At 41.3% G+C, this 12,466-nt stretch overlaps 1 protein-coding gene and 1 long non-coding RNA gene across 2 annotated transcripts in view; both read left to right on the plus strand.

Moving 5' to 3' along the window:
* Nucleotides 1-1,228, plus strand: part of LOC118403681 — a 10,111-nt gene extending 8,883 nt beyond the window's left edge. The window contains exon 3 of the long non-coding RNA XR_004829674.1: nt 1,172-1,228. This is a non-coding gene — a long non-coding RNA (uncharacterized LOC118403681). The remainder of the gene's footprint in view (nt 1-1,171) is intronic.
* Nucleotides 1,229-5,616: 4,388 nt separating this feature from the next.
* LOC118432795 (carbonyl reductase [NADPH] 1-like) lies at nt 5,617-11,652 on the plus strand. The gene is made up of 7 exons (XM_035844415.1): nt 5,617-5,762; nt 6,114-6,195; nt 7,486-7,664; nt 8,042-8,154; nt 8,638-8,769; nt 9,257-9,303; nt 11,546-11,652. The coding sequence occupies exons 1-7, from the start codon at nt 5,745-5,747 to the stop codon at nt 11,650-11,652; spliced, it is 678 nt and encodes a 225-aa protein (XP_035700308.1). The 5' UTR covers nt 5,617-5,744.
* Nucleotides 11,653-12,466: the final 814 nt, after the last annotated feature.

A 12,466-nucleotide genomic window follows, 5' to 3' on the forward strand; every position in this document is an offset into this window, starting at 1 on the left:
CTCCTTCCATTTGCACAGCAAGATCTGCTTGGAGATTACTCTCTGTCTCTCTCTCTGTCTCTCTCTCTCTCTCTGTATATATATATATATATTACAGGAATGAAATACAACAGATAATAAAAAAAAAATGAAGTACCTGACAAAGGCGTTTCTTCATGGACGACACTTATGTCTAATTCTAAGTAATATTATTGTAAACTACACTAAACCCGGTGAAACATGTGCTTGATGTTAACTAACAATCCAATCTCACGCAAAGCAAGACAAGACATGTACTTGAGCTTTCATTCACAGTTGGTTGTTTAGCTATTTTTACACCTGACGTGTATACGTGCATATCCCCACGCCGTGTCTGATACAAGGCGACAGCGGGGGAGGTTTGACGTGATGTCACCTGAACTTGGCAGGTAAACGTCACCGTGAAGCTTGGCAGGAAATTGGACGGACGAACTGGATATTTCTGACGCCATACAAGCTGCCACACGAGATGTTTTGCACGATAAGAACCGATTCACAAAATGGTGCAGATAACAGAGTTAGATTCACTTGTAATTATCTACAAAATAAGTGGTATCCGTCCATCTGCTCTAGAATAGGACACCCTTCCCATCAGATTTATTTTCTAAAAGTGGCTCGAGGCAAATTAAAAGTGAGCGTATAGTTGAACAGTTTTCAGCTTTGTTCCAACACCAGGAAGAAAACACCAGGAAGCACCATAAATTTTCGTGGTCTCTTCTGTGCTGCTGCTGCAGATTTACTTCCCCATTCGGTGCGCCTTGCTGAGAAATACCCAATAGCCATAACATACAGCTGGATGTATATACAGTCAAACCCGTATTAGCGAACATCTTTGCATAGGGACCACCTGGCCATTACGGTCACATTTGTCGGTCCTTTGGACTTTTCCCATTGACCTAAACATTAAGAAATAGTCTATAGCGGCCACCTGGCCACGACCACATGAGTTCCGGTCCCGTAGATACAGAAACACTGCCTATTGCGACCATACAGAGGCCGTATGTCACCCTGCGCCGAGTTTAAGATCGTTAAATTTGCGAGGATTTTGAGTTTCCGACAGGGTCGTTTTGGCCGTAGCGGAAGGTACTCGTGCCTTGATTGTTGATAGATTTGATAGATGAACATATGTTGTAAAACATGTACATGTCCACAGATGAAGGCCTGAAGCCGAAGGGAGACCTTGTGGCGCTGTTAGTGAGTCGCCAGGCTGAGAATTACCCCAAAGCCATAACATGCTAGATGTAGATTTATATATTTGATAGATAAACATATATTGAACATGTACATTTCCACAGATGAAGGCCTGAAGCCGAAGGGAGACCTTGTGGCGCTGTTAGTGAGTCGCCAGGCTGCAGCCGACCCGTGCCTCCTGCCCAGCAGACTCCGCCCGCCCAGCTGCATGCGGCAGTATGGCAGGTACTACAAGAGGATGCCTCTGGTCACCAACCAGCCCGGCAGACCTAGGGAAGCAGCGGACAAGCAGAAACGCACGTAAGCTGAGATTTGACTTGTTTCATTAGAATCGGGCACCTGGCCCATATATAAAGTTACATATACCTACCTACCTACCCACCTAGTCCCTTGACCTCCAGGTAGTTGGGGGGACAAGTAGACATGAAGATGGAGAGTTACATATACTTACTGGAAATGGCGTTGATGTGGATACTAGCATCAACGTTTCCTGTACTAAAATGCTGTACGCATGGATACATCAACAACTAGATACTCACTGAATACAACTTGGTCTGTTTACGTCACTAGACTTGTAGGCAGCAGAAAAGTAGGAGGAAATCTCAAATAGATATGACAGACGGTCCATGGAAGCCATGGAAGAAGCTATTAATTCCTTTTGTTGTATATAAGGCAGTGTAGATCTACACATGGGGCAAATATGCTAAGAATAGAGTCAAACGTGGATTCTTTTGGATACTTCTCTTAACTACCGGTACCAAGAAAAACTGAAGAAAATTTGACGAACTAAGAACATATGAGGCGTGGCCTGCATGGGTGTCAACTTACTCGAAATGGCGTTAATGTGAATACTGGTATCAACGTTTCCTGAACTAAAATGCTGTAAGCATGGATACATCAACAACTAGATACTCACTATGTCTGTTTACGTCACATGTAGGCAGGGAGAAAAGTAGGAGGAAATCTCAAGTAGAATCTAGCTCTATGTACGAGATGCTAGCCTATTGCCAGCATGGCAAAGTCAAGATACCAGATAGAATTCCTCAAGAGTCATTTGAATCAGCACCGCTGAAATCTTAGGCTCAATTGCTTACATCAGGTGACGACGAAAAGAATATAAATCAGCATATCTCTGAACAAGCTTAAATGTGCACTTTTTGTAAATGTTTCGGCCTTCTACAATACGTGGAAAGATTATGTCGCATTACACACTCCATTAGGTGCAATAAGCCACACTACTTGTGGATAAAGAACAACTTATCAACTTATAAAACTGCCCAGAAGGAATAGCAATGAAAAGCCCGACACGTGGTTGCCATACACAGAACGTAAACCCTAGGACAGAACTGGCTTACTCTGAACACTTCAACCTTTCTGTTCTAATCCAACCATACAAAGATACGGAACTGACCCTGTTCAACATACTAGTAATCATAGAGAAGGGAAATATAGTTTTCTTTCTTCTACTTGAGTGTTGCTTTTTTCAACGAGCGTGTGACTGCCACGCTACCATTTTTCTGGGTCAAATGACGCAAGCTATGATATGGTTGTAGATTGCTGTTGAAAATGATTTTGTCGTTTCTTTTTCAATTTCTCAAGAATTGTCGTATACTTTGCACCCCGTTACCATACAGCAATCTGAAATTCAATTATCAGAAGTGTAACTCTGTGATATAGGTATTTTGTGGAAGTTAGCTTCAGGTACCGTTGAGCATTTGTATGGTATATTTTCGTCCTCGATCTTTGGAAGAATGCTACTCCATTATTTCACATCAAAGCAAGAGTATTTATCTACATATACATATATATATATATATATATATATATATATATTGACGATGTGCTAGATGACGATGACCAATTAGAAACTACTTCAACTTTCTTGTATTTCCCCCCCAGGCGTTACCCGGCTATGTACATGTGGTGAGAAACTGAAGAGATGATCAACACGTGAACACCTCATCCGGACGGAATGCGGATGCTTTGATCAGTAACATTGAAAGATGAAGCGAAAAGTTAAAAAAAAAAAACTGCCAAAGTTTAAGTGTACACCAGATTTTAATTCATGTCATATTGTGTTGATGCACCGGATTAGTTTGCTATTAGTGACAATGACAAATACACTTATTCTTCAGATTGAATTAAGTTCTTTTTAATTCAAGGATAATTTGTCGACAACGTTTTGGACCATATAAAATGACAATTATCTATTGTCAGCAGCCTTCTTAGTTGGTATTATATTGAACATATCCCTTGTATTTGTATACGTATCAATTCGACTTCAGCTATGTTTTCTTGTCTTGTTGTTATTGACGTATGAAACTCTTTCACTGGAAGTATATATTCGTTGGGGAAAAATAAAGAGATATTTTCCTGTATCCACGCTACGTTTCCTTGGTATGTTTGCCTCACTAGCATCGCTAGGCGTGGATCTACAAAAATATACTTCAAAGCGACATGTAGGGGTGGCTTGTGTAGCACCAACGACTGCATATGTTGATATTTGTAATAATATCTTTATTACAAGATCGGTATTCGGTTAGGTGTGACGGGTCGTCCGGTGTAATATAACCAGCTGCTGCCGCGCCGCGTGCCTGCAAAGCTGGTGTGTTACGCCGAACGGCGGTTATACCGGCTATACAGATACAGGCACTCTGTGTGTCTGTCCCGCATAGGACTGACTAGCCATCAACGAGCATGTGGCCGACGTGGACCTAACCCCTAGATGATCTCCGTTCGCGAAGTCCAGCCAAGAAGAAGATAGATACAGATACAGATCATGCCCGTGGGCTAATTGCAAAATAAGATAGTGTCACACAGAACATGAATATATCATCTATTTTAGATCTATCATAAACCTCACACCAAATCGCAGTCGTGTGCCAATAAGAAAACAAATCAACAAACGATCAGTATGTATTTTACCACATAGTTATACCATTGCAGTCGTGGAAACGCCGTCGGGTATCCTTTGCCAGCCACGTAACAAAAAACAAATTGTCAAGCCGATTAGAGGAAACATTGCGCATGAAATTTGACATAGACGTTCTTTACAACTACAACAGAAACAATTCTCGATGAGCCTGCTTTTACATGGCAGCTGTTTCTGGGCGCAGCAAGTACATTAGAAGGCTAATGCCTACATTTTCGCCTTATTAATTATATAAAAGACACCTTAATCTGCAAACGTCACAACATTTGATATGGCAGATTTTGTTCCTTTGTTACAAATCTAATTCTATGTATAAGCAGCCCTTCCAATGACAAAATCTTGGCTGCCAGCAAAGACTGCCCCTATATATTGGGACAAAGTTCTACCTAATGCTTGGAGATCAGGATACAAGGAGTCCATGGCCACACTTTCCTGGAACCTCCACTTGACTTTAATATGTCAGGTGCCACTCTTCCTTTGCCACCCGAACCACTACGGCCGCCTAGAGGCCTCTGACCTGCGTGGTCTCCCATTGCCGTCAGTCTCCAACCCTTCAACTAGACCCTTGATCAGATGAAGCTTACTAGAAGTGGAGTTACCGTAAGTTAGAGGGGTCTTAACGGACAAAACGAACGTCAATCTAGCCAGCAAATTTCGTCAATTAGCCACCTCGCGTTATAAGAGCGTGGGTGATGATGAAGGTCAAGTCATGATTTGGTGATTTCCATGACTTCAACGCTCATCCTTGTAGCATAAAGTTGTCCTTGACTTGAGGTACGTACGCATGCCATTGACCCAGCAGTAATTGGTGTTCACTGACATCTGTGCTTCATGATCCAAGGATATTAATGCCCCCATGTAAGGACCTTGTTTTTCACTATTAGTTCAGATCACCTGTAGTACGTTTTTGTTTCCACGGTATACTTCCGTGAAAACCTCCTTAGTGTGTGTGTGTGAGCCTGAGAGGGAGTCGGAGGGAGATGGAGAGAGATTGAGAAAGGGAGAGAGAGAGAGGAGGGAGAGAGATGAGAGGAGAGAGCTTCAGAGAGTGCGTGTATATGCGTTTGTGTGCGTCGGTTATAGTTGCCTCAATGCCAATCAATAGTCAGAGATAGATCATGAGATAGAGGGAGAGATAGGAGAGTAGGAGAGATAGACACACACACACACATACACACACACACACACACACATACAGAGAGAGAGAGAGAGAGAGAGAGAGAGAGAGAGAGAGAGAGAGAGACTCAGAGAGAGAGAGACTCAGAGAGAGAGACTCAAAGAGAGAGAGAGAGAGAGGAAAAGGCGAACGGGAGAAATTGACCTTTTATTTGATACTTCGGAAAAGAAGTGGCGGTGTCTCATGACCTACGTACGTAACGTCACAGTGATACCGACTAGGCCTGCATGGCAAATCCCCGGGGTGCTTATCTAAGGTCCTCGGGAAGGCCTGCCTTGGCTGCCGAGCAGATTCTCTGCAGAACCTGGCCAAAAGTCTGGTTTCCAGGGTATCGCAGTGTCATTACGCTAAAGCGGCTGCGTCATGACCCTTCACCTGTGCGACCAGTACAAGAACTTCTGAGGCTGGCAGACTGACTCGGGGACGATGACTCGTGTAGCTTTGGTAATACAGTCAAACCTGTATTAGGGGCCACCTCTACAGAGGGGCCACCTGTCCATAGTGGCCACTTTTTGTCGGTCCCTTGGGTATTTTATCTACAAGTTGCCACCTCTATACATAGGCCACCTGTCTATAGTGGCCACATTTTTCCGGTCCCTTGAGTGGCCACTATAGACAGGTTTGACTGTATACCTTACTGTGAACTGTTCAATTCTTTGACAAGCGAAGTGTTTGGCATTAGAGGAATTCACCTGCTAATTACTGGTTTTGGCTAGGTGATTTTAGACATTTTTGTACTTTTAAGACATTAAATTGAAACTTGTGCAAACAATATCATTTGCTCCTATCAATCAGGTGACTGGATCTTACAGAGGCATCGGTCTGGAGATAGTTCGTGGACTTTGCAAGGACTTTGATGGCATCGTCTACCTGACGGGTAATTGCAGTGCAATGGTTGTCCATATATATTAGTTGGTATACTCCCCCATGTTCCAACTGTGACCCAATATGTTCGGACACCACCATGTCAGGGTTAGCATTTAAGGGGGTCGAAACAATATCAAGGGTATAAGGGGTGTGACCAACTTGCTACTCGTATGTACAAATACAAACTTAAGAATTATCTGTTTCCCAAAACTCATGACCAAGACATTTTCAAAAGATGAGAATTGTGAAGTTTTTGTACAGTTTAGTAAAAGTTGCTAGGGGTCCATAGTCAGACCTTCCCTTAATTTTTCTGACATCTGTCTATGTACAAAATATCACAAAACTTTCATCCTCAGCAGTTCGCTACCCTCTCACAAATAACATCAAAACTATAAAATAAAATTTTTGCAAAAGTGATAAGAAATAGCATCAAAGTTTGTATGATGCTAACTTCTATTTACAGTGATGAAGGTTTAAAAGATATCAAAATATCCAGGTACAAAATATACCATACAGATACACCAAAGAGAATGCACAAAAAAGAATACAGAATCAATTTTACTATCTACGGAATAAAATTAGGACAGAGTCAGATGTTTTAGACAGCTTCCGTTGCCTTTTGCCATTAAAGGACTCTGATGCATCCACAATTTACTGATAAAAGCAAGACAGCGAATGCTTTTGTTCTATTTTCTTTTGTCATTAAAAGACTTCATGACCTACTGATGTACGCAAGGCAGCGGATGTTGTCTAAAACACCTGACTCTGATAGAAATCTTACCACGATTTCTGTGTCTCTCACTGTATCACTGACATATATATGTCTAACCTATATGCAAAAAAATGCTAATGAAAGCAAGACAGTGAATGTTATGTCTTTCCGCTGTCTTTTGTTATTAAAGGACTCTGATGCATCCACAATTTACTGACGTAAGCTAGGCAGCGGATGTTGTCTGAAACATCTGACTTTGTTAGAAATCTCACAATTTCTATTTTGTATAACAAAGGAGCATGGTGTAACAGTTGTTAAGCGTCTGGGTCACTGTGTCACTGACATGTGCCATATGTCTAAACCATATGCAATACAAAGATGAGGAGTGGAGCACGTAAGAACACTTTGGCAGAAGCTTCGTAGCTATAAGTATTGTATGTCAGTCAAAGTGAACAAAATGATTTGAAATATCATCATCATCAGTCGACATGCTAACACATGACAAAGTTGTACCGCCCCTTTTGATTAGCTTCGGAATACAAGATGGGGATGCGCCAGGTCCCCCGATTTGAAATATACATTTTTCAGCCCGTTCCTCTGACCGAGGGGAAGAGGCTGTCCAGAAACTGAGGAAAGAGGGCCTGAGTCCCCGCTTCCACCAACTGGACATCACTGATGACCACAGCATACAGGCATTGAAAACCCACCTGTTGGACACCCATGGGGGCCTGGATGTCTTAGTCAACAATGCAGGCATTGCATTCAAGGTCAATACGACACATTAATATGACATTAACCAATTGTCATGTTTGAAACATAACATGAACTGTCATATTCCATCTGGTGCCATAATACGCCCACATGAAAAAAAAAAACATCATAAAAGACGCCTTCTCAAGATTGTCTTGATTAATTATGAGTTGATATCTGAAGTATATAAATTATATATACCTCAGGATTACTTATGCAGCATTGGTACTCTCTTTTAAGGTAAAATTCCATCTCTTTAAGAATTTCTACCTTATCAATCTGTTCATTTTTTGTACCAAGTTTGACTATACAGTTTTAATTATCCTTAATCAAAATCTATCGCAAGTTCATGTAATACATGACATGATGTTTACCCTAAAAAAAATACTTCTAGGTTGCGGATGAAACTCCATTTGCAGTCCAAGCAGAGGAGTCGATAAAGACAAACTTCTTCGGACCCCTTCATGTTTCCAAGGCTCTTCTTCCAATCCTCAGGCCTCACGGACGGTAAGTGTGAAAGCACCTGTTGTCTTATGCACGGCGTCTCTCTTTGTCTCCTCCATTGAGCCATAGCATCCACCTGTTGTCCTCTAACAGAGAGTTGTTAATGAAACAGGTGAGAATGAGTACCTAGCTTTGGCTAGGGCCGTCTCTCGGATAAGACGTTAAATGGAGGTCCCATGTTTGAGGAGAGTCACACCTCGAGCACATAAAAGAGCAGGGGTCCTTCCTGGTGTGAGTGGTTCAAAACCTAGTCCTATGGCTGCACCTGGGTTAATTTCTGTCGTATTGAGGTCAAATGTGTGAGTGGCGCCTAATGGCAGCTCGCTCCAGACAGTAATGCGACAGTAGTATTGAAGTCACCTGAGTGGCGCCGGAATAGCAGCTCGCTAGAGACACTTGCAATTTAGCCTTGTAAGCTCCTCACAATTCAGCCCGTCTGCGAAGAGAGAGTAGTCGCCCCCCTATAACAATAAAACTTTTTCCCAGGGTGATAAACATCTCGAGTGACCCAGTACGAAGAGCCATGCCGAAGTGTAGCCCTGCTATCCAGTCTAGGATCAGATCTTACAGTAGCATGACGGAGGAAGAGTTAGTGCAACTTATGGAGGAATTTGTCAGGTAAGATTTCTTTTTCATTTGGAATATTTCTTGCATATAGGTCATTACAGTAGCTGTGCATACAAGTTCAGTCGAACTAGGGTGGGCCCACTGGACAGAGCCGCTTGGAAGCACGGTATGTAACTATAGTCTAGCCGACTGCTGCCTACCCGTCACTCTTGATTGATTGATTGATTTTATTTTGCACTTTAAAAAATGATAACATACAGAAAATTATAGAAAACAACAGAACGTGCAAGGGGGGGAGAAAAAAGCCATGTGGCTTATACAAACTCTCCCCCCCATCAAAATTTACAAATTATAATACAATTACCCTTACCCCAGCAACAATGTAATCATATACTGGATACAACAACTGGTACTACTTCATACATAGCATATTAGTGTCACAAATGATAAAGGTCTTTGTGTATTATGAAATTGGAATTATTTCAGTTTGGTTCTGAAACTAATATTTTCATGTATCTCATTGTATTTCATTATGTAGGGCAGCAAAGACGGGAACATGTGAAGAAAATGGATGGCCCAAGTGGGGTTTGTACATCATTACATGTTCTTTTTTTAAATTGAATTGTCCTTCTTCACCTGAAGCCGTCGTATAAAACACTGTTAAGTATCATACATAACATTACAGTCAAACCTACTCAGGAAGATGACTTTCAGGGGACCAATGAAATCTGGTCTCCGTGGACAGGTGGTCACTTTTACGCAGACAGGGTTCCTAATGTTTGTGTCAATGGGAAAAATTATCAAAGGGACCAGCAAAATTTAGTAGGTCACATTGGCCAGGTGGTCCATATTTTATGTAGACTGAGGGGGTCTGACTTGTTGAATGTGTAGGTTTGACAGTCGCTTACTCCATTCCAAAATATCTGGCCAACAATGATGACAACATTGTGTAGTTTTTAGTTCCAGTGTTTTTTCTCAATTTGTACCAATCAACATACTTACCACTCCACCCCACCCCACCCCAAAATTGCCATGCCTTTGGCACTCAACGATGAACTTAAATAAGAGACGACCTGAACAATAATTCTGGTTTTAGTTCTCAGAATTCTAGCTCCAGTTCCCAGAATTTTGAGGAGTTAGGCTAATCCCCAGGGGGTGATAAAAGGCTGCTACATAGTCTTTACCTCATATTTTTACCTAACATATGTGATACTAAGCCATTAAGATTACTGAAATGGGAGTCCCAAATTAAACTGGAATTCACAAATTAAACCGGAAGGTGTTACGTCATATAACGTTATCATGTTAGTTTACATTAAATCCTTATTGTCAATCAGACTCATCATCACCATAATTCTTGTCCTTGAGAGCTGAGGAGTTCGCACATTTCAGCTCCCATTATATACATTATGTCAATTATTTCTTAGATAGTACCCTCATTTCAGCTGCACTGACTGTGTCCGTCATTTTCTATGTTCGTCATTCGCAGTTCCCTGTGGGTTCGAATTTGAATTCACATGTTGTCGCGAATAAGTAATGGCATAAATTTTCTCATCTAGTGGGAAAACTAAGATTTGCAGTGTCAAGGCTGGTTACAAGGCCAAGTAAGGCCACTAGTGTAGTCATAGGTGGCAACAGAATTTTCTTATGGGATATTGCTTTGCTGGCTAAATCTTTGCCATGTTGAGTAAGGCATGACAATCCTAGGGCGGTCCACGGGCATGTTGTCTTGAAACAATGTGAAAAATTGAAACTTTATTTCTTGCAGTTTGAGGGGCAAGTCTGTCTGGCAGATGTAATTATAAGTGTAATGGCATCTTAATAAGTCAGCAATACACATTGTCAAGGGTTTCAGCTTTATAAGGCGGTGAACATTATTTTCTACAATTTTTTTATTTCACAACAATCAGATTGAACTTAATACATTTTGTCAGAAAAACATGTTGAGTGTATCTGACAGCCAAGAAGTTAACATAATGTGGCCTACCCGTAATGGCATACTATTGAATAGATTAATCTTTGAGAAGACGTTTGGGAAGGTGATCATTGCCAAGGTCGTAATTGTGTAAATAGCAAATAGTTTCTTGTGAGGGCAATGTTTGTGTAGACTGGTATTCAAACCTATAATGATACAAAATTTAACCCTTAAACTGCCAGAGTTTCAGCCCTATAAAATGCTATAAGGGCCAGGGTTGGCCGATGACCTCCAAAAAGAAACCCCTAACTTACGGGGTTCGTGCGCTACATGCGCGCAAAGCTGCTACTTCGGGGGAATACGCTATCCCGGATATATCCGGGCACGGCACACAGGGCATGTATATGTGTGCCAATATATCCGGTTTTGGCAGTTTAAGGGTTAATGTCGCTGCCAAGTCTTTTCATCCTATTTGCATAAGAGGACCAAGACACTTGGCAGCCATGACAGGGCTCGAAATTCCACCTGCATATTAGTGCAGGTAAAATTGGAGCTGTGCAGGTTATTTCTGGTGTCTACCTGCACTGGTCCATGTACTGAGTTTATACATAAATGTCCTATGATGTAGCCGTATATAGATTGTCATATAGCTGCATTGACTGTTACTACCTATAAAGTATAAAAGAGAAAATAGCAATGGTCCCTGAACTATTTTAGTATGATCTAAAATTCCTACATTCGGAGTGGTGCAGGTAGAATTTGTCTGATGCAGGTAATTTTCAATGTTACCTGCACCAGTGCAGGTAACATTATACAGAAAAAAGGATTTCAAGCCCTGTATGACCATAGGATATTGGATTACCAGGCTAAGTTTTTTTTGTCTTATCTTTTAGTTTTTGTTCCTTTGCCCAGCGTATGCCATTTCTCACATCGGAGTGACCCTTATGACCTTCATCCATGCACGAGAGATGGAGAAGGATCCGAGAGAAGGAATCCTCATCAACTGTGTGAGTAAATAAAAGAGAACAAATGAAAAAAGTAAAGAAAAATGCATTCATTTACATGAATAAAGTAACAACACTCTAAAGACCACCACATTGAAAAAATGGTGTCATCAAGTTCTAAAAAAACTGTATAAACACCTGAATATGTGAAGTTAGTATTATAACCTTGGAAACTTGACTGATACTGCATTCACCATTTTTAAATGATGGGTATCCATGAGGATATTGAGAGTTGGTGTATGTTATACTGAAACATCATGGCCCATTAAGAAAGCAAGATTGAAATTTCTGTTTGAATGTAAAATTTGGTCCCTAGTATAGATTCTGAAGTTATTTCCAGTCAACTGTCTAATTTTTGGTTTCTTGGTTAGAAAAATGAAGAACTTGAATCAACATGAAAACAGAGTCCAAGTATATTGCAGCTAATTTTTTTACCTTGGTACGCAGTTCCAACAAAATGTTAGCCAGAACAAAGTTTTCCGCTCAGTTGGCCATTATTACATTTTGTATGTTCAAGAAAACATTAACTCAAAAACATTGCAGTTTTAGCAGAATGGGGGGCGAAGGACTTTGCACAATTCCCCAAGCCACAGAACACTTTAAGTGTCCTGAACAACAAGCTTAATACATCACAGTGAGTTATCACAGTCCTCTAGCCGAATCCTTTAAAAACCATGCAACAAGGACAGATGACAGATCCCTGCAGAGTCTCTGAGGAGCCCTGGTGTCTATGCAGACCGCCCGAAGTTATGTGGCATCTCTTAATGACTTGAATGTGTGTTTACTCTAATACCCTCTTTTCACAGGACGGTGCCCTCTCTGCGCTAAC

The sequence above is a fragment of the Branchiostoma floridae genome, chromosome 16 (assembly GCF_000003815.2).
Source record: "Branchiostoma floridae strain S238N-H82 chromosome 16, Bfl_VNyyK, whole genome shotgun sequence".
Taxonomy (NCBI): domain Eukaryota; kingdom Metazoa; phylum Chordata; class Leptocardii; order Amphioxiformes; family Branchiostomatidae; genus Branchiostoma; species Branchiostoma floridae.

What these genes read in the sequence shown, in the direction of transcription:
- LOC118432795 (XM_035844415.1), top strand. An exon ending in ATGCAGGCATTGCATTCAAG is followed by an intron (nt 7,665 to 8,041) that starts GTCAATACGACA and finishes AAATACTTCTAG; the next exon opens with GTTGCGGATGAAACTCCATT. An exon ending in CTTATGGAGGAATTTGTCAG is followed by an intron (nt 8,770 to 9,256) that starts GTAAGATTTCTT and finishes TTCATTATGTAG; the next exon opens with GGCAGCAAAGACGGGAACAT.